Here is a 22,964-nt window from a genome sequence, read left to right as displayed (position 1 = left end):
ACTGCTTGAGAAAATCAAATACAACAACTACAGTTTGATGATTTGTGGAGACTTAAAAATTGTGGAATGTCTACTAGGTCAGCAGTCAGGATATACGAAGTACCCCGTTCTTTGTGTTAGTGGGACAGTAGATACAGACAGCAAAATTGGGTGAAAAAGTTCTGGTCAAGAAAGGTTCATTTAATTCTCGGATCAAAAAAAATTCTCTTACGACTCTCTCATATATTAAATTAGAGCTGATGAAGCAGTACGTTGAAGCTTTAATTAAAAATGAATCATGTTTTAAATACCTATGGAACATTTCCCAATCTCTAAAGTGTAAAGGAAGGAAGGAATTTTTGTAGGTTCTCAAATAAGGCAATTGATGGAAGATCAAGATGTTGTAAATCGAATCTGAAAAGATTGACTGCATATCATCATGATAAAAGGTTTTCTAGGAGACAACAAATACCCAAATTACAAAAACATTGTAGCAAACATGTTGGATAAATCTAGGGAAATGAGATGCAATATAAGTATAAAACTAGACTTTTTATACTCACATCTTTAGTACTGGGTGCCGTGACTGACTAGAAAAGTGTGAGGTTCTAACAAGATATAAAAGAAAGAAATTTAGATTTTTTAATTCGAACTTTGTTCTTGTTCTCATAAAAATAATGTTTAAATCAACCGAAATTTTCAGTTATTTATTCAGATTTAGAATAGCGAATCAGTCTAAACCGCAATGTGAGGCTTTGTTCATATTTTTGGTGTGCTATTATTTGCGGTCAGATTATCTAGTTGCAATTTTCGGGTCAGACCGTCTGTGCATCATGGTGCACTTATCTAATGTATTTTTTTCTTCTTAAGTCGACTGCATATTAAACCAACAAAACAAAAGCAAAACAACAACTGTTCCCGAACATTTTAAAAATAACTATTTTATATACATTTGTTTAAACAAACCTTTATTCAACGAAATATATGCAATACGAGCCATAGAATACCAGCGCATTTTTTGTACAAAAATATTTCGATTTGTCAAATAGACCTGCAAACATTCGCATATGTTAGTTTTCAAGAATGAGAAATTAGATGGTGTAATCAATTTTTGCAATAACTTATAAATGGCGCCATACTTTTTTGCCAAAATACCATCATATATATTCTCAAATTTCATTTCTGATAAGACAGGATCATTTGTTGACATTCTCTAAATAAAAAAGGTATTATTATTATTATTATTATTATTATTATTATTATTATTAAGTTACTGTCTAATCCCATGTAGTGATAGCCGACTTTCCATTTATTATTAAAAATATTACTTTTAAATCACAACTAATTGCAAATGAATACTGGAAAAGAAAAAGGACGTTTAAGAACAAAAAATAACAAAATAATTTATTAATTATAGTTGTAATCAGATTAAATTTTAATAAAAATTTTTGTTAATAGAACTGAAAACTTAACCACCATTCGCATCGATATATTTTGTAATTCGTGTAATGAAGGATTATCTTGCTTTAAAAAATTGAGTTTTTGATTTGAAACATCAAACATCGTAAATTTCATGGCAAAGTTCTTCACGACAGTGTTTCTAAACCTCCGGTTTGATATAACCCCAAAAACAAACATTCATTGGATTTAAATGGGGACTACGTGCCGGTCATTCCAGAAGCGGACTTCTGCCAATCTATTTATGGGAAAGCTATGAAGTAGTCCCTTAAAAAATGTAAGAGCTAAGCTGCATTGGGGCGAATTAAATTTTTCTAGTACATGATTATTTACTGTGCCTGTACACAAAGTTATATTCGATTCGTGCTGGCAATGTCCTTCCCATGTCGAATCAAATCAAAAAAGGAAAAATAAAAATAAATAATGCAACAAACACACATTATAACGTATCATGCCTATCTTAATTGTGTACTGGACAAAAACCAATCAAAACCTAGTTAACCTAGATGACCATGTCTTGTCAGAAACTAAATTTGAGAATACATAAAAAAATATATATGATGGTATTTTTTCAACAAAGTGTATGCAGGTGGCGCCACCTTCAAGTTAGCGCAAAACTAACTAAACCATCGAATTTTTTCATTTTAAAAATTGTAAATAAAAAAAACGACCAAAATTTTTTTTTATCGCGCCATATCTTCGTAAGTATTGATTTTAGGATATAGGATTTATTTTTATGGCCCATTCGTTTTGGAACATGTTTTAATAAATAGCTTGAAGCAGTGCTTAAAGCTCTGGCATCGAGAAAATTACCATTAGGTAACAATGTGGGTATAAAAATAAAATTAGATTACGAACTTATCTGTACACTAAAAATATATAGCTTTTAAGTTTTTCAACGAAGAAACTTAATGTATTTGCACACTTTACGCCTCTTAGTAAATGATTTAAAGCTTTCCATATATTAACAATAGAATTTTGGTGTCCCATACTGATTCTTGTGTTAATCTGATATGCACTTGATTAGAAAAAACTATATTGATAAATTAGATTTTTTGTTTATTATTTAGTACTTTGAATATATACATTATTCGATTTGATCGAACTCAACTGGAAGATATTTAGTTCTTGTATAGCCTAGTTAAGTTAGTTTGTCATAATCATATAATATTTTTACTATTTTGTTTTTTAGAATTTGCTTCCTTTGAAATTTTTGTTTGCTTCAAGTTTTTTATATAGGAAATAAGACATAAAAAGAGTTGTAGAGCACGTTCTTACTTTTTTTTTTTTCATAAATAAAATCTACATTTTAATATTGAAGGAATCAGAGGTACAGTTTTATTGTCATCCACAGTTAACCCTATGTAATATTATTTACTTACTTTAATGGTATATTATTAATACTTATCTCTACATTTTCTATTTGTTTATTTTGTTGGTTACATGCCATACATTTGGTTTTAATTACTTTAATTTTCAAATTATTAATATACAACCAATCCACATGGTTTCTGAGGTTGCTCTCGACCTCTTGAATTAGAATATTTTCGTCTGCACCTGTGTAAATTAAAGCAGTAGCATCTTCTAAAGTGCCTTGAGATAGCCAAATTTTGAGTTTAAAACAGAGGGTTCAAGAGAGGCCCCATGTAGCACGTTCGAGACGTTTGACCGTGGATCATATTGAATAAGTTTTAGTTAAATATGCACAAGAGAATATAATTTGAAACTGCCTCATATGTTCTTTTAAATGGGACACCCTGTAAATATTGAATTTTTTAAACTTTTGTCAGTACTTGAAATAAATCTGTCGAAAAATATGCCACAACTAGTTATATCCCCAAACTGCAGACGAAGCCCAAAGCTAAGCGAAGATAACGCATCGCTGACACCGCATCAAAAGTCCTATTTATTCGATTGTAATATTGTAAAATGTGCTCTTAATTATTCCAGGCTATGTATCAGACAGTCCGAATAAAACTTTATTTCGCTTTCTATGTAATAAGTGTTGTAAAAAACGCTCTCCCGAATTTTGAACATGTAAGTGGCGCAGCCGGTAGGATTTTCTAAGTGGTGGACAATTAACCAGAATCTTTTGGGAGTTTTTGTGAAATCGCCAATCGTGGAAAGTTCGAAGCTTTTGGACATTCGCTACGTGGATTTTCAAATCCTTGAGCACGCAGAACCAGCAGAAAGGGAAGCAGAACGGCAGGTACAACCCACACGTGATGATTTGGAAAATTGAGCTGGAAATTAGACGCAGAAATACGAAACCGTAAGTTCCATTTTCATTTGCCCCTCCGATACCTCTGTATAAGGCCACCTGAAGGAAAAGGGAAGGAAAAATCAATTCAAATCGTAAATGAGCGATTCTGAAATCGAAAATCTCGAAAAACATTTCAATTCAAATTTAAAGTTAGAGAACAAAACACAAACAGGAGTCAAAACCATGAAGCTCAGGTAGTATGAGTAGTGCGGAACCAAGATTTAATTGGAATCTTTTTAAACCTAAAGTAGATAACATTAAACCTTACGACGGAAATAGTGACACGCAAAACAAATTTATTGCTAAATGCGAACAATTAATAAATTCCTACGTTAGTTTGGGAGATGCGGAACTAGACAATTGCATCATAGACAAACTAGTAAGGAAAGCAGAGTAATAGTAGACAACTGATCAGAATTGAGAGATTGGTTAAGCATAAAAGATGCGCTCATTCAATACTTTGCAGATAGGAGAAATTTAGATTGTCTAATTCAGGAATTAACTAGAACAAGACCCTTTAAAAACGAACATTTAGTTCATTTCGGTGGTAGGCTACAACTTTTAAATTCAGAAGATTTAGATCAAAATGAAAAACTTTTCCATGTAAATTATAACAACAAAATCGCACTCAATACATTCATAGCTGGATGCACCGGGATGCCCAAAAACAACATGCATTTAAAATAACCAGATTCATGAGAGGAAGCCATTGCTTATGTTTCTGAATTTGAAAATTTCGAAAACCTCTACGCAAATCTAAGCAACACAACAAAATAATTACAAATACCCGACTTCCAACAAAACAATGCAAAACAATTCCAAACACCAATTCATCGACAATTCAACACGAAACAACATTTTCAACCATTTCAACAATTCCAAAACCAGCCGAATCTAAGCAGATTTCAACCTGGAATAAATCCCAACACAAATTTCATGCCAAATAATTTTAACAATATCAAAATCAATTCCAAAAACCACAATTTCCATCGCAACCAATAAATATTCAACCGAGGCAAATACCTCAAAGATGATTTCCAACAAACCGGGAAGTTTTCGGACCCCCACGAAATGTCTTTAAACCCAATCAAATATCACCCAACCAACTTCCTAAACCGACACCAATGTCAGGTATCTCGAGATAAACAAATAATTCATTTACAAGACGACCGATAAGACAAAATTATTTTACTAACAACAATCAAACTCTAAATTTTATTTATACAGATTCGTCCACAAAGAAGACGTAAGACGACAAATAGATGACATGCTCGAAACTGGAATAATAAGAAAATCAGCAGCCCATGGTCAACCCCTTTTTAGATAGTGCCAAAGAAACCTAAAAATGGAGAATAGTCGTAGACTATCGGAAGATTAATGAAAAAACTATTTCTGATAGATATTCAATCCCGAACATAACGGATATTTTAGGTAAATTGGGACGTGCACAGTATTTTTCTACACTGGATTTTGCCAGCGGCTTTCATCAGATTGAAATGAAAGACGACTCTATCGAAAAGACAGCTTTTAGCGTAGAAAACGGACATTTTGAATAAACAAGAATGCCGGACTTAAAAACGCACCATCAACCTTCCAACCTGTCATGTATGAAATTTTCAAAGACGTCTTTATGGACGACGTAATCGTTATAAGTACAGGACTAAAGGAACATATTCAAAATATGAGATTAATATTCCAAAAATTACGAGAAGCTAATCTAAAGATACAAGCGGACAAGTGCGAATTTTTATGTAGCGAAGTGGAATTCCTTGGACATGTAGTTACCTCAAATGGTATAAAACCAAACCAAAAGAAGAAAATTAAGTGAAGATAACTAAACCAATGACACAATACTTGAAAAAGGAAAGCAAAGTCGAACACACAAAAGAATTCATTGATTCTTTTAACACGTACAAAAACGTGCTCCGGAGCCAGTATTACCTTATCCGGACTTTACAAAGAAGTTTTTAATTAACAACCGACGCATCAAAATATGCTATCTCATCAATTTTATCCCAAGACGGACACCCAATAGGCTACGCATCAAGAACGCTGAACCCGTCAGAGATAAACTACTCGACCATTGAAAAGGAACTCTTAGCAATTGTTTGGAGCTATAAATATTATAGACCTTATTTATTCGGACAAAAAATAATTATTTATATGGATCATAAACCCCTACAATGTCTAATGTCATTAAAAGAGTCAAATTCACGACTCGTTAGATGGAGACTTAAACTTGAGGAGTAGGAGTACAAAATTAAATATAAAAAAGGTAAAAACAATCAAGCAGCGGACGCTTTATCACGATATCCAATGGATATGAACGCTCTTGAAACTGACTTGATATTTAACAACTTAGGAGACGTGGATGAAATTATAGGCGACTTTTTATTACCTGATAACGACGAATTGCCAAATCTAGACGACTTACTTAATGTTAGATGAAATTTTGTTTAAACCGGAAGAACAAAAAATTAAAATTTTATCGGATATTCAAATCAAACCCCCATTTAACCAACGGGAAAATCTAAAAGATTTAAAAGAAAATGAGACAGTACATTCCTCAGCGGAAAACCCAATTTTTGAAATTCCAGTTTCGGAAAAAAAAATTAAATAATTTTAAAAATCAAATAATATTAACAACAGGAGATGTAGGAAAATTCTTAAAAAGGAAAGAAAACGTGTTTAATAACAATCGATATACTTTAAACCGAAAACTACTTATGCAATTTACTTTCAAGCGGAAATTTTTATTAGAATTTTCGCTGTAACATTACAAAACACTTTAAAAAATTCAGCATTTAAAATAATTCATTGCAATATAGTTCTTGAAGACATCGAAGCCCAAGATGACCAACAAGAAAAACTAAGTCTATACCATACGACAAAAACGTACCATCGTGGAATAAACGAAATGAAAAATTCTCTTTGTCGAAAATATTATTGGCCAAAAATGTCTGACGACATAAAAAATTATGTTAACAATTGTAACGTATGCTAAAAGAATATGTATGATCGAAAACCACCAGTGATAAAATTTAACTTAACCCCAACACACCATCAAAACCATTCGAACACATTCATGTTGATACCTTTAGGATAAACCATGAAGCCTACGTTATAATAATTGACGCATTTTCGCGCTATGGACAAGCGTATCCATTAAAAAGCATAACAGGAATCGAGGTAGTTGAAAACCTTTTTAATTTTACAACGCAGCATGGATAAATGGTCATTTAAATCCTCAAAACCCATTTGATTTAAATGATCACGCTATGATTTCTCTCAAACTCAAGTAAATTGTACAAACAAATAAAGGAATTAAATGAAAAAACGAAAGAAGGCATTATTTCAAAAAGAAACGAAAATAATGAAGAACCACCAGATTTTACTGAACAAAAATATTCTTTCATTAAAACAAAACTTAGGAGCAAAGAACTTCCTAAATTCAAGAAAATTAAATGAAATGAAATGAAAATCAACGGAAACTACAAAATGGTTTAAAAACATTCCAAAATGCAGTATTAATGACCATAAATTCTTTACAAGACCATCTTAGTTTTCACGAGATCATTACGCAATTAAATTTAGATTGCCAAAATATTATGTTTCTAGATAACCTAGAAGATGCTATTGTGTTTGCAAAAGTTAATGCGCTTCAAAATAGTATTTTACCAATTTCGACGTTGAATATAATGCTTAAATATCTAGCATCAATTTATAAAGAAAATCAAATTCCACAATTTAATTTTTTTTTAACTCGGGTAAATTTTGTTGACTCGAAAGTGATTTTTGCAGTCCATGTACCAATTTTAAGATCCGAAATATTTCCCTTTTACCATATTTTCCCAATAATCCAAAATCAATCAATTTTTATACCCCCATATCCAATGGCACAAGCGGAGAAGAAGAAACAATTCACCGTAGAACCATGTCCCGTCATCGAAGAAATCTACTTTTGTAAAGAAGAAACTCATCCCCGAGATGTATGCGTGGAGAACTTATTTGACGACATCGGAATGGAAAACTACCCTGTTACAAAAATGAACCGTTCAGAAGCAATTATAGAACAAATCACTCAAAATTTAGTTCTTGTTCTGCCATAGAAGCCTGAAAAACTGCTAATCAAGTGTAACAAGGATATATGTAAATCGAAGTACCAGTACTGATTAAGATACCAGTAAACTGTCAAGTAGAAATTAATTAAGAAAAATTTTTCAACGATGTGAAAATCCAGTTCGGAAAACCAATATTTTTACCAAAAATCCAATTAACGGAAATGAACGCAAGGAAAGTCCTGGATACCCCCAGTCTTTCAAAAATAAATATTGAAGAAAATACCAGCTAAGAGACTTAGCAGAACAAATAACTCCCATGGAACCAGGGAAAGAAGAAACAAATACTTTCCAAATAATTGTTATTGCGTTTGGAATCATGGTTCTAATTTTAGTTTTCATCATTAAGAAGCTCTTCTTCGAAAAGGTACGAGAATTGAAGAAAAACGCATCCAAAGAGGAAACCTACCAGGAAGAAAACCTTGAAGCTTTTTCACTCCGTTATTTTCGAAAGTTAAGGAGGGAGAAGTTATATGCCCCAAACTGCAGACGAAGCCCAAAGCTAAGCGAAGATAACGCATCGCTGACACCGCATCAAAAGCCTATTTATTCGATTGAAATATTGTAAAATGTGCTCTTAATTATTCCAGCCTTTGTATCGGCCAGTCCGAATAAAACTTTATTTCGCTTTCTATGTAATAAATGATTTAAAAAAAGTTCTCCCGAATTTTGAACATTTAAGTATTTCTAAGATTTTTTATGAAAAAACGAAGTCGGCCAAAAAAAATATTACGATTCATTCAAGAGCAAATTATTAAACACAAAGAATACCTTTTTCTTGTTCAGCAGCCAGCTAATATGCGGTGGCGGTCGGGAGGGGGCCGTGGTACAGTTAGCCTCCAAAATTTCGCCCACCAAATACTTGGTTTTCGAGAATGTTATTTTTGGATCCACCCTTTGCGGTTCTGTAAAAAAGTTCCGTATTAAGGCAATCGTAATAATCAATATGAAATTGGAACAGTGATTCAAGACGATTTCCGATGGTTCCAGGTGGTTGAGAAATCTATATCGACCATTTTTGCTATTACTAATTTTAGTATTTTATTTGTCACTCTATAAATTAAAACGGGCCAAGCTATTGTTGCCACTCTTTATGTAAATAATGAATAATATTTAATTATATATATATTAAAGTAATCAACAGATAACAGATAACAGATTACAACCACTCAAAAATAAGCAAACAAAAAAAAAAGAACATGTCCATAAGCTACTAGGTTTCAACTATGTAAAAAACTAATAAATTAACATGCTATGTTTTAATAATTAATTATAATATAAGTTTTACAAATACCAGCATAAGAAAAAAAGAGCTTGTTTGAAATTATAGTTCTAAAGTCGCAAAAACGAATTTGAAAACTATCCACAACATGCATTTTATAAGTTACAATATATTATATTGTCCCAGATTAGTGTAAGCTGTAGGAAGTTCAAAAATGAAATTATTCGTTGTTAAAAATGCAGGCACAATAATTCTAATTCACTTATTAGAAAATAACAACCAATTCTACTCCAAACCAGTATATACAAAAATATTTCTTCAGCAATTTTTCTTCTTTTTTCAAGTGTACAAAAACCAAACTCTTGAAACAAAACGATATAAGGTACACCAAAATAGTAAATATGCTTCTTATAATAAAGGTACCTCAAAAATTTCTTCTAAATCGTTTGTAATTCATACTTATATAAAAAATAAGACGACCAGATAATCGAATATGCATTCTACAATTGATTCAGCCGGAATGTCGAACCACAAAGCTTAACATTTCGTTGCCTTTTTTTGTTATGCTGTCTATATGTTTATCAAATTTTAATTCGGAATCAAAAAGTATAGCAAGTACACCATTTCTATTTTGCGTTCTATCATGGTTTCTTTCATGTTATCTGCTGAATGTCATTACATTTATTTGGATTTTGACTATTTTGATTACTCCATTTAAGTCTTGTTGTAGCAATTCGCAGTCTTGTCTAGATCGAATTTTTCAAAATGACGATGAAATGATGGGGCACAGATAAAATTCCCTTAGTCTTTTTCTTGCAACTAATGCTATTTAAATGTTTATTGTTATTTAAATTTTAATACATTTCTATTTCGTTTCAAACCCACAGTGGAAACGTAATTATTCTTTTTCTTCTTTTTATCATACTGTCTTAAACAATTTTTTATACATTAATTCTCATTTAATAGCGCATACATTTTAAACTCATGAATTTTGGCTGGACAATTCTAACATTTAAACGTCATTTAAGAGCACTTAATTTAAACTAACAGTTAACTCTGGTATAACACAATAAAACAAATACGTTATATGCAAATACAGCATCTGCAATAGTATATTATAGTATAAGAGTGCGGTAAACGGCATTTGACTCACGAGTTTATTTGAGCGGAGCGAGTGTTTAATAAACGAGTGCGCTAAAAAGTTAACCGAACGTGTTACTACTATTATAACGGAAAAATAACCTTACCTATTATAATTAAGTCCTTTTTTTCTGATTCCTTGCTGAAAATGCTGGGCGTCTCCATGGAAACGACACAATGGTACGAGCCGCCGGCGGAAAACTCCAAATTGGAAAGTTGTATTTGCTTCTGGCTGCTGTTTGTTTTCTAAAAATATCTCACGTTAATATTGATAAATGTTTACTGTTTTTATTATCATTAAAAAAATTAAAGAAAACGTCTCAAAAAGTTTCGGCTGCGTACTAAGAGGCGACAGTGGAAATCATAATTCTTTGAACCGGTTCTTGGAAAATTTAACTACAGACTAATGCGAGAGAGTTTTAGATCGTTGTTAAACTGTTTGTCTGGTCACATATTTTATTGGTTATTTAAAATGGATTTTTTGTTGTTTTTTTCAGCAAGTAGTTCAAAATATGTATTCTGCGGTATTGAGTTTCATAAAGCGATATACTTTTGTGGAATGTTGTGCGCTAATTTAAGCAAATATTTAAATATACCATAATATAGCCATTTTTATAATCGATGAATTGCAATTAAAATTTAAATAATTATTTCAATACTTCAAGTGTGCAATGTCGTTTTAACCAAAACCGCTGCAAATGACGACTTAATAAGATATGAATTGAATAAAAAAGGTGTGATTATGTTGAATGAAATTTGAATTTGGAATGTACCGGCTGCAAAACTAAGCGGTTTTGTTTATTTGAATAGCTGTGGTTGCAACAAAACTTACTGAATCGCGGTTTGAACGGTTTCCACAACCAACCACAACACAACTTGTATGCATTTTCAAGATTTTTCATATTTTATGTCCACACAAGTAACGAACACCGAATGTTTTTACACAATACCTATCTAGAGCCAAGAAAGGCAAAATACAATTTAAAACCAAAAATTAGTAAGCTTTTGCAGTTTCGAAAACCCCTAAACACTTTCAACAGACACAAAATGAGATTATTTGCTAAAGAACAAACAGTTTTGGTTTTGGCATTTGAGTCAAGACTTTACTTGGCACGAGCGGAACAAGTGTTTAAACGAGTGACTTAAAAATTTTACCAAACGTGTTGCAGACTATACTTTTCCTACGACCTTTCGTTTTTGGGTATATTCTTGCAAAAATACATTAACTGACGTGACCGTCAACATCCGATTGTTCCCAAACTCGTGCGGTAATATCCCGGAAATGTCCGAAGGGGTTCGGATCCGTGGGGCAAGAAATTCACGTGGTGAAGTGACGTTTTCCGCACTCTAGAGCGGTGTATAATTAGGTATATTACAGAAGCGGGAAGAAAAAATGTATTGTGGTGTCAGTAAATAAAAAATAAACTAAATATGAATTTTCCTAAAGATAAATTAATTGGTATGTGGCGGAAAAGAATACTTTGTTGACAGTAAGACTTTACAATGCGAAGTATCGTAACAGACGTATACCAGCTACAAAATTTGTTGTCTCATTTTTAAAAAAAGTGTTTTCGCAGTAACAATTTATACATTCTGGGTCTGGAAAGTGCGAAACCAAAACCTATTGGTCACTTAATGTGTGGTGCGGAATAAAACACTTTAATGTTATTGAAATATATTTTTCTCCAAGAACTTGACAACATTAAGATTCAACACATGTGGTTTTAACGCATTACCATCGAAAAGTTCGAGAATTTTTAGATAATCCTTACCTACAGAAATAGATCGGTTGAGATGGATTCATTGGACACCACTATATTTCTTTTTGTGGTGATATGTTAAAGATCGTGTTTTGGTGAACCCTTTATAACATCAGAAGATATGATTGATAAGAATCGGGACGCGTGCAGCAGAATAACACCGTTTATGCTAAGGAACGTCCAAGAAAATATACGAAAAAGACTAAACATGTATATCCAAGTAGAAGGGTATATTTTTGAATATTTATAATACAATAATAATTAAAAAAGAGGTAAAGACCATTGTTATTATACTATGGCACAGGTCAGAAACTAATGGGTGAGCATATTTTTGAACATTTATTGGGCCATAATAATGATAAAAAATATAAGTTAATTTGTAGTAATGGGTATTTAATATTATGTACTTTTTTTGTAAGTTTAAAATTGCTAATAACTTATTCATGCTACGTAAGATGTTAATTTATTTCTGGCTTCGCCGATACTTTTAAAATAGCGAGAATTTAAATGGAAACCTACTACGCTCTGGGCGGTTTTATCCAACAATAGCGAAAGATAAGGTGGGCCGGCAAAACACGATTAAGTACAAAAAGCCGCCTTTAAACCCCCTTACGTTTTAGATTTATCACTGCCTACGAGGCAACGATACACTATAGAATTTACGAAACGAAAATAACGTCGTCAACACAGCGTTTAAAGTCTATTTCACAAAGTGGTAGAGTAATGAAAGCTCATTAAGTACGCAAGGGAACTGCAGGGCGACCCAATGATTCTTCAGCGATCTTCACTGTTTGGTATCAAAAATGATTGGAAATCTTTTGAGAACATTTGAGTCGGATATATAACCTTTTTATGTCAAAAAAAAAGGAAACGAAAATATTTTTGCGAAACTGAATAAATAAATAAATTATTTAATACATCTTTATTTTCCAGCTACAAATAACATATTCCTATAAAAAAGTATTTCTTGTTGGTTGACATAGACATAGAGTAATATTATTTTATGATACAGAACATTGTTTTGATAGTAGACGTTTCTTCAGAAGTTTTTAAAATTTGATTGTGTCTGGCAGGGAATTGTAGACTTTCGACGGGTAAATCGCAGTGGAAAGAACCATGGTATACAATATAAATCAATTCTGTGGGGGAATGGACTTTGTGTTCCGAAATGTTTTTATTACCGGTGGGATTTCGAGTGGATATTTTTGAAAGAAAGATAAGTAAGTCATTGGTTTTTTTAAAATTTGGAGGAAATTTGTTTTTTTCTTTTTTTTTCACTACCGTTACGTAACTCAATAAATATGAGATTATATGTACGGGAGGTGTCACTTTAAAATGGCATCGTCATTAAACACTTTTGTGAATCAACAGGGCTTCTCGAAAGAACTCCATTGCAATTTTGCTAGTAATAACATCTTTTTACTTTACTTTAAAATATCTAAATTAATTCATACTTTTAAAGGTCGCTTTGGTTTTATCTCAACCACCATTCCAATTTTCTATATGATTAAAAATCTTTGACCGACAGGTGAGCAAGGAATCGTAAAATGTCTTACCATTTCAGTATGAAGGTACCTGTAACTATTAAGTCATATTCCCTTATTTAAACATTTAAACTTTTTTCAATCTGGATTTTGGACGTGGATTATTTAGTGTTAAACAATTTTTTTATTATTATCATTAAAAACTACAAAAATCAAAAAGTTTAATTTTGACGAAACACTAGAAATTAATCAATTATGAATTGTATGTTGATGGTGCAAATAAATAGTTATTATTAGAACAATATTATAGTTATTATTACTGCAAAGATTGTTTGACCTAGGTTTAAAAAACCTGCATGTATCAAAAACCAACATTCACTAATTTGTCAAATTACAAACGTACAATAATTAAATCGTAATTATAACAAGAAAAGTTAAATTAACTAAGCAATTAACATTAAGCAACCAGCGAAACCTGAAAGAATTTTCTAGAATATGGTTTTTGGCCTCTCTAGAAAATTTTCGTTAGGCATATAGGAAGCAGATTATAAAGTTTTGACCCTAAATGAATTATTGCCCGCTGATTAATAATTAGAATACTGTTACTGTGTATATTAGATGTACTTTCATAATTATGGTTCATTAGTTCCTGCCCGGAAGAATGTTTATGAATGTATATTTAGTATATTGATATCTAAGTAAACTTAAAAATACATTATAAAGAGTGGTACGTGCTGTCAGAATTAGATTTGCTCATAAAGAATCTTTAACCGTTATTTTAAAACGGAATAAAAAATAATTTGGTATATATGTCCCAGTATGCATTATGCATTATTAAAATGTAGTTCATTGTTGGACCCCGTATCTGCCCAAATTAGAGTACCCTGTTTAGTAACATAAATGTCCCTATTATTAGATTATTTCGTAATTGAAGAGTGGAAATGTTGATATATTAACATTTTGCGGTATGATTGTTCGACATGCCTCGCCGCATATCAGTTTTTCTTAGTTATCTCAAAAACGTAATTTTTGCGCATTTCCACGGTTCAATTGTAGTAACTTATTTCGAATTATAGATACCTAAATGCACATTATCTTGTTTAATATTTTTGTTTAGTTGAATTTTCCTTCTCTGTCCTAAATTTTATTTTGCGGTATTTTGGTTATTTATTATGCAACAAAACGGAGAGAAAATACTTTTTTTTGATACAAAGTTTGCTTTTGTGATATTATAATATAATATATAATAAAAATAATACACATTTTTGATTTTTTAAATATTTTTTGAATATTTTTTGATTTTTTAAATATTTTTGAACCCCTTTTGAATCGGTGTCCTACAGTACCATTCCTACCGAGCTTGTATGTACAGTTTCAACCTAATCGCTACCTTATTTTGCGTTTGAGACCACATTGCGAGACACGCTGTCATCAAATACTTCTATTTGAAAGATTTTAAGCCAAAACAAATTAAAGAGATGAATTCAACACCAGTAGACTCCTCCCCATAATATTCAACTATTAAGCAGTGGGTGTCTGAATTCAGAACGGCTTGTTGAGTTTACAACTTCAAAAATAATTGAGAAAATTCATCAAATATTATTGGAAGACCGCAGATTGAAAGTGCATGAGATAGCTGAGACTTGTAGGATGGATTGTGTGCAAGATAAACAATTTTACCGACAATTTGGCGCTTTATAGGTGTAATCTTAACAATTTTTTGTTGTTGTCTTGGGTCTATCACTACACTCCTTAAAATAAGGAACACCCACAACAGTGGGTTGCAAAAGGGGAACCAACTATAAAGGAGGCTAAAACAATTTTATTGGCAAATGGACGCGAGAGGAATTATATACATTGATTATTTTGTAAAGGTTCAGGGTATCACTGGTCAATATTACGCAGGGCTATCGCAACGTTTGAAGGACGAGGTGTGAACGTACCAGAGCATTCATCGATTTTTGATATGTCCAAAATCGACGAATTGATGTTCAGACTTAGCCCTCAGTGACTATCACCTGTTTCCTAACCTCAAAAAATTGCTTGGCGTTAAAAGATTTATGAGGAACGAATAAGTTATCGAAGCTGTGAATCAGTATTTTGAGGAGCTTGATGAATCTACGTTTAAAACTGGTATAACCAAATTAGAACACCGTTATAAATCTTAAATATTCCTCTGTGTCAATTGCGTAAGACCTGATACGACCGAAATGTAGCTCATCTCTCTCTAATAAAAGTAATTCTGATAAGGAGTTTTTACCTACACCAGAACAACCAAAACTTAATCTTATTACTACAGAAGCTTTTCACGACTTGATAAGAGATTTAAATTTGCCAAAAAACAAAGCAGAGCCTTTAAAATTACGCTTAAAACAAGGGAATTTGCTTGATGATGTTAATATCACGGATCAGCGGACTAGACTGAAATATTCTCAACGTTTTTGACAAAAGAAGATAGACATTATTTTTGCAAGAACTTGGCATGTCTTGTGTTCCTGACGAATGGCGTTTATTTATTGACAACACTACAAAAAGTGGGATTTTTAATGGGACTACAGTGCGGATATACAAAGTATCTGTGGTTATGGGCTGGAGGGTATCATTAAAAGTACATATGTTGTATGCTCATCTAGATACATTTAAAAACAGTATGGGAGCGTATTCAGAAGAGCAAAGAGAACGTTTTCATCAGAACATTATGAGCGTCGAACGACGTTATCAAGGCCAATACAAGGAAAGTATGATGGGGTTTATTGAAAGCAAGTACCTATGAACGTAAAAGAAACAGTAATAGTAAATTATTTTGTAAGGCATTTTGATATTTCGTTACTTATAAACATTTCGATGCTTTTCTGTTTAATTTGAAACTACAAAAGCCATTTTTTTTTTCGTCCAATTACGATATAAAATATCGAAATTTTATGTATATATATATATATATATATATATATATATATATATATATATATATATATATATATATATATATATATACATCCCGCTATCTTCCGAGTGTCCTTTCATGGATCCGTCTCTGAGCGTCCAGTATCGTTTTTTTCAAGATCCCTACTTTAACAAGTGAATATTTTGAAGTTTTATAAACGAGATGGCGTTGAGTTTCCTTAGGCCAGATTTTACGAAGATCATTTTTGTGAAGTTTTATGATACTTATATGTCGGCGTCCTTTTATAGAGGCACCTTGCTAGCGTCCAATATACACGGAAAAACTTTAACATTTCAGCATTCTAGCGTCCGTATGTATATTTTTCATTTATTGGGCAGATTTCTGAGCGTCCGAGCAACGTTGCCCGATTGATTGTGTATTAAAGTACATATAAATAGATATGGTCTTTAGAACACTCTTCTCCTTTTTAACATGACGGTGCACAGTCGAGGGTATAAGGCGATTCATGTTTTCGCTATATTTTGAAAAATGCTTTGTTGCTAACTGTTTTATTTTTTATTTTATTATATGTTTTTTTGTAGATTTGGTAGTTTTTAAAGCTCTTTGCTAAACTTAATTTCTTTGTGTAGATTGGAAAGTAATTCTTGAATTCTTTAATTCTTGAATATGTCTGCCAGAAATATTGCACATGTATTTACGTTAGCCGGGCGCTGCTTGGACATAAACCTAACCAATAATAATAATAATTGAAAGCAAATACTATTATTAATTTTTCAAAGAAACTTCCACAGGCTACTGTAATACTTTCTACAAAACTTCTGGTTTCCTCCTGCGCCGGTTTTTGCTGAGTCGAACTTGCTGACGTTTCGCCAATCTTCCTGTTGGCTTCTTCAGGGATTGAGTGAAACTGGCTCGCATTTTACTCTGTACCTGTATATATATTGTTTGAGGGGGGCGGAGCTAAATGAGGGGCATAAACACCGTCTCGGATCACTGATTCCCATGTTGGTGACAGGTAAAGACCAGAGTCGCGGTTAAGATTCTTTGGTTGTTTAGAGATTTGTTTGATTACATACAAGAATTCGCCAACAGCTGATGAATTTATTTCTCTTAGTCGTAAGGCTCTTTCGTGTTCTTTGAGCCTAGTTGATATTTTTCCTCCGGTTTCTCCAATGTATTCTTTGTCGCATATGCAAGTGGAGGATTGCTTTCGGCCTCATTGCTATTGGAAGGTTGTGGTGAAGTGTATTTTTTGATCGAACGCTTAATATCTTTAATGTGGAATTTATTAGAGAGAGAAAAGCAGAAGTAGGATGTTTTAATTCTGGGTTCAGTGACTCGGGCTGAGATAGTTTTACGGTTCTATAAGCAACAGAGTTGACAACCGATGACTTTTGGGCCAGATTGTGATGTGTGTGAACTTAACATATTAAATTTGAAAAGTTTACCTCTGCTCTTCTCTCTAATAATTTCCACATTAAAGATATTAAGCGTTCAATCAAAAAATACCACAACCTTAAAATAACAATGATGCCAAAATCAATCCTACACTTGCCACCGTGGTCCTTCCTTACATTCAAAACATCATTGACCACATGTCAAAAGTTTTAAAACCAGATTTACCACTTGTCCAACATCTTCGGTCGGTCAAAGACAAAATTCCATTTGAGATGCCAGGAGTTTACAGCATTCCATGCATATGCGGCAAAGAATACATTGGAGAGACCGGACCAAAAATATCAACTAGACTCAAAGAACACGAAAGAGCCTTACGACTAAGACAAATAAACTCATCAGCTGTTGCCGAACACACTCACGATACCGGCCATAAAATTTTATTCGATGAAACTAAAATTCTTGCATGCAATCAGTTCTTCCACCAACGAAAAATCCGAGAGTCAATAGAAATCTATAAACAACCTAACAATCTTAACCACGACTCAGGTCTCTACCTGTCACCAATATGGGAATCCGTTATCTGAGACGGTGTTTATGCCCCTCATTTAGCTCCCCCCCTTCACCAATCCCTCAAACAATATGCCAGCAGGTACAGAGTAAAATGCGAGCCAGTTTCAGTCAAGCTCTGAAGAAGCCGACAGGATAATTAACGAAACGCCAGCAAGTTCGACTCAGCAAATACCGACGCAGGAGGAACCCAGAAGTTTTGTAAAAAGTAAATACTAATATTTAAATATTATTTTTTTAAATTGTTTACTAAGTTCTAGACAGTTGACTTATTTGCAGATCATTAAATTATGGTACCAAATTAAGAAAAACTGTTAATTTAGAAATTATGTAATATAATTTCAACTGGCCAACTGAGGCAATATTACTGTGTTGTTTGTGCTTAATGTTGGTCTAAAACGGGCCGATGTTAGTTATTTGGAATAATTAGAAGTTACTATTTTAGTTTAATTAAAAAAAATTATAAAGAACACAGACAACTGCGATGAGAACGGCATTCGTTACTCGTTAAAATTAACATTTTCTTCAGAAGGCTATTTACAAATCTTCTAGATCCCTTCTGCATCTTTTGTTTATAAATAAAGCTAGCTGACGTTTCGCCAATCATCCTGATGGCTTCCTCAGAGCTTAAGTGCAGCTTGCTCACATTCTATTCTGAACTCACTGATATACTGTTTGAGAGAGGCGGAGCTACAAGAGTGACATGAACATTGTCTCGGATTTCCATATTGTTGAAAATCAGAGTCGCGGTTAAGATTGTTTGGTTGTTTAGAGATTTCTATTAATTTTCGGATATTTCCCTGGTAGAAGAATCGATTACATTGATTAATTTTTAATTTGATCGAATGAGATTTCGGTGTCATTATTGTTTTCGGCAACTGCTTATGACTCTATTTGTCATAGTCGTATATTTTTTGTTCTGTTTCTCTGGTTAGTTTTGACATAGCTCTTTCAGATATATTGCAATTCGGGAATCTGGAATCAAACATATTCAACGAAATTGAAAAATGCTTGTCTGGAACATATTTTTCTTGTAACGGTCAAATTTATGAACAGGACCAGCTGTGAGATCTCCAGAATGGTTGGCGAAACGTCAGAAAGTTCGATTTATCAACCACCGACGCAGGTAGAATGCAGAATATTTGTAAATAGTCTTACATTATTCTGTGAAAGTTTCCTTTAAAAAAAAATCTTCAGAAATCTTTGCTAAACAAGTTTGATAAACGCCATATTAGTTTATTTGGCACGAATGGAGCGAGTGCTTAATAAATGAGTGACTGAAGAAGTTTACAAGGTATTGCATACTATATGCGTGTGCCTTGACCATCAGAATCGACAAACCAAAGCACTGGCTAATATATCACCGGAAATATCCGCAGTGGTTCGCAGCCCTACGTAACGTCTTTAAGCCACACTGTATAATGCGTATTTTAGAGCAGGAATGTAAAAGGGGGATTTTTTTAAATCAATTTGGGAAAAAATTTAGATGGTATCCAAGGAACTAAAGAGACACTTTTTATCCCGAGGCAAAACTTTATAGAGAATATGTCGAAAATCACCTAAAAAGATACTTTACTTCAGAGGTTCATTGTTAGGATTTAAGTTTAGGTACATTAAAAAAAGTAATATATGAAAATATTGTTCAGTGGCAGTGGTGATACATTATTGTACTTTACTTTTCATCCCTCACATTCCTTGTTTAACTTCATTTTTATTTATATCTTAGGGCACAATGAAGAAAAATAACTATTAAAAAGAACACTTTTATCGAAAAACTTTTATCAAAGTTCATTTCAAAATAATTTTTACTAAAATATAGAAATGTTACTTTTCACATTTATTTTGGTTTGATTAAAAGCAAAAGTCAACAACTTAAATCGTTCAATAAAATAGTTCTTATATGTTGGACACTTTAATAGGCGACCTATTAATATTAATGAAATATTATTAGACGATAAAATCAAAATATTTTATTACCCAATTATTTAGATAAGTATTTAGCAAATGATATTTTAATTTGCAAATTCCAACAACTTCTTTTCCTATTGCATTAAACAACCATTTATGTTCAATATTTCTATAATATAAATATTTATATTCGATATTTTTAATATTTCGAACACCGTTCTAAATAGCGTTTAGCAGAAATTATCGGAAGAAAGTACTAAATCTAAAAATGTGCCCAAAAATTAAAAAAGATTCAGAAGTTATTGCATAGTATTCGCATATAAAAAACCAAAACTTGTTGGTGCCACTTTGTTTAATTAAAACATTTTAATAATGTTGCTTCATGGATCTGAAGATTATATAATGCAATAATAATAAAATAATCGAAAAATAGCAATTTGTGCAACTAAATAAAAAATATAATTTTTTTTAAGTGATCGAGGATGGCTCGGTTGGTAAGTCGTTAGACCTGCCAACTCGACTTGCAGTAGAGGTTGTTGGTTCGATTCCCACCTGGAGTCTTGGGTGTTGTTATTGCGTTTGTTGTCCGACTTTAACGACTGACTTCAATCTAGTCAGGCTTCTAAGTAAAGAGAGACGCGAGTTCATTGAATTAAGGTAAAAAAAAATGCAACGGGCGGACAAGTAGTTGAAAAAAGAATAACTTTATGCAATGAGCGGATTTTCTCACGAAGAGAGCAAGCGAAACAAAAGAGTTTGGCGACGTGTCACAGAATGTTGTTTTAAATTCTAATATCATATAAAGCGTACGGCATTGGCAACAGGATATAAATATGATTTTTGTAAATTTTGAATTCTTTACCACACATTTCGAAAATAAACTTTTATTAATTATTTAATTTTTTAATAGAAGAAAAAAGTCTTGTGTATTTGTGTTACGTTTACGTTAATTCCAACTTAGCCTACTTCCGAATTCGTGGTAAAAAAATAAAATTCTTTATTTCCACCGTCTCTACATGCTCGAACTACGGAGCGTCAATCGAGTTTATTCAATATGAAAAACAAAACAACTAGGCGAAGCAGAGCCGTTACCCCACAATTTCGCGCCAGTCTGCAAAAGTTAATAGTGACAGTGTTGCCACATAACAAAGGCGCAGAGGACGCCTGGAAATCGACGAGCTGAAAGTAGAATATATCTTGTAAAATATACAGAGACTGGGTCTCGCGCCTCTACCGGGTATACAGCTGAACTAACAATATACAAGAAAAATCAGTTTACTATGATCGTAGCGTCTTTGTGAAAATTTTAATTTAGACTACTTAGATCTTGTATATACCTTTTCTATAGCGCTGCATCCGGGCGTCCATATATGGACGCTCGGTTGTAGACGGACGCTCGGAAAATACCAAATTGTTAATGTACGGACGCTTGGAAGATAGTGGGATATATATATATATATATATATATATATATATATATATATATATATATATATATATATATATATATATATATATATATATATTGTTAATGTACGGACGCTTGGAAGATAGTGGGATATATATATATATATATATATATATATATATATATATATATATATATATATATATATATATATATATATATATATATATATATATATATATATATATATATATATATATATATATATATATATATATATATATATATTCTCACGTATTGATTCACGGATGGAAAAATGTGATGACACTATATTCCGGGATATCATCCGTTCGCTCGTTGAACTCCGACTGGAATCCTGCATCCGACTGGAATCCTGCAAATCTTGCATCCGACTGGAATCCTGCAGACGTTTCGCCAAAATCTCACTTGGCATCTTCAATGCTCGCGCTCCGAAAACACTTCGAACACTGTTCGAACAGTGTTCGAAGTGTTTTCGGAGCGCGAGCATTGAAGATGCCAAGTGAGATTTTGGCGAAACGTCTGCAGGATTCCAGTCGGATGCAAGATTTGCAGGATTCCAGTCGGATGCAGGATTCCAGTCGGAGTTCAACGAGCGACCGGATGATATCCCGGAATATAGTGTCATCATATATATATATATATATATATATATATATATATATATATATATATATATATATATATATATATATATATATATATATATATATATATATATATATATATATATATATAGGGAATTCCCTGGGAGTCCAGTGGAATTCTGTGAAATCCCAGTGGAATTGTGAGGAACTATAGGTAAAAGATTAAGTTTAAATTACAGTTTACCAATTATAATCCGCATTTTTTTCATTCTGGCCCTAATCGACGCCTCACTGCTCGTTGCACATTTACTTGTTTAAAAAAAGTGTAACTTACCCTCGACCAACAGACACGAATGCTTTTAGTCTGTTTTGGTTTTTTCCATCCTAACTGAATAAATTTTTAAGCGCGCGTTGTCACGCGCGTCGGTTTTCGGATGTTTTTGATATCAATTTGTCGAGGCATAATTTTATCATTAATAATCCGATTAAAGCCCGAGCTCTGGCGGTTAAGCGGTCGCCGTTATTAATGACGAATTTGTTTCTCGACAAATTGCTAAGCGCTCGAGAAATTTCGATATAGCGCGAATCGACCACCGTTATCTAGACGACAGCTGGAGCGAAGAAAATGATTAAGAATTACGACTGCCATTTGGAATTTTCCGATGTCGACTTCGATGCTAATGTTTTCCTCGAAATTGTCCGCTTATATTAGTTCGTTTGTGCGGTTT

The 22,964-nt window shown here is 32.6% G+C and overlaps 1 protein-coding gene across 2 annotated transcripts in view; it reads right to left on the bottom strand.

The window, feature by feature from the left end:
• Window positions 1-22,964, bottom strand: part of LOC132699568 (uncharacterized) — a 106,540-nt gene that overhangs the window by 30,317 nt on the left and 53,259 nt on the right. For both annotated transcript variants that reach the window (XR_009618519.1, XM_060666359.1), the window contains exons 4-5: window positions 10,288-10,426; window positions 8,590-8,723 (exon numbers count right to left, since the gene is read on the bottom strand). Coding sequence is in view for 1 of the 2 variants with exons in the window: in XM_060666359.1 (XP_060522342.1) it covers window positions 8,590-8,723; window positions 10,288-10,426 (273 nt within the window). In the remaining variant the exon portion in view is untranslated. The remainder of the gene's footprint in view (window positions 1-8,589; window positions 8,724-10,287; window positions 10,427-22,964) is intronic.

Source organism: Cylas formicarius, unplaced genomic scaffold (assembly GCF_029955315.1).
Source record: "Cylas formicarius isolate icCylForm1 unplaced genomic scaffold, icCylForm1.1 PGA_scaffold_3__17_contigs__length_32017465, whole genome shotgun sequence".
Lineage (NCBI taxonomy): Eukaryota > Metazoa > Arthropoda > Insecta > Coleoptera > Brentidae > Cylas > Cylas formicarius.
Note: the sequence above shows the minus strand (reverse complement) of the source record. Positions and strands in the feature narration are given on the sequence as shown.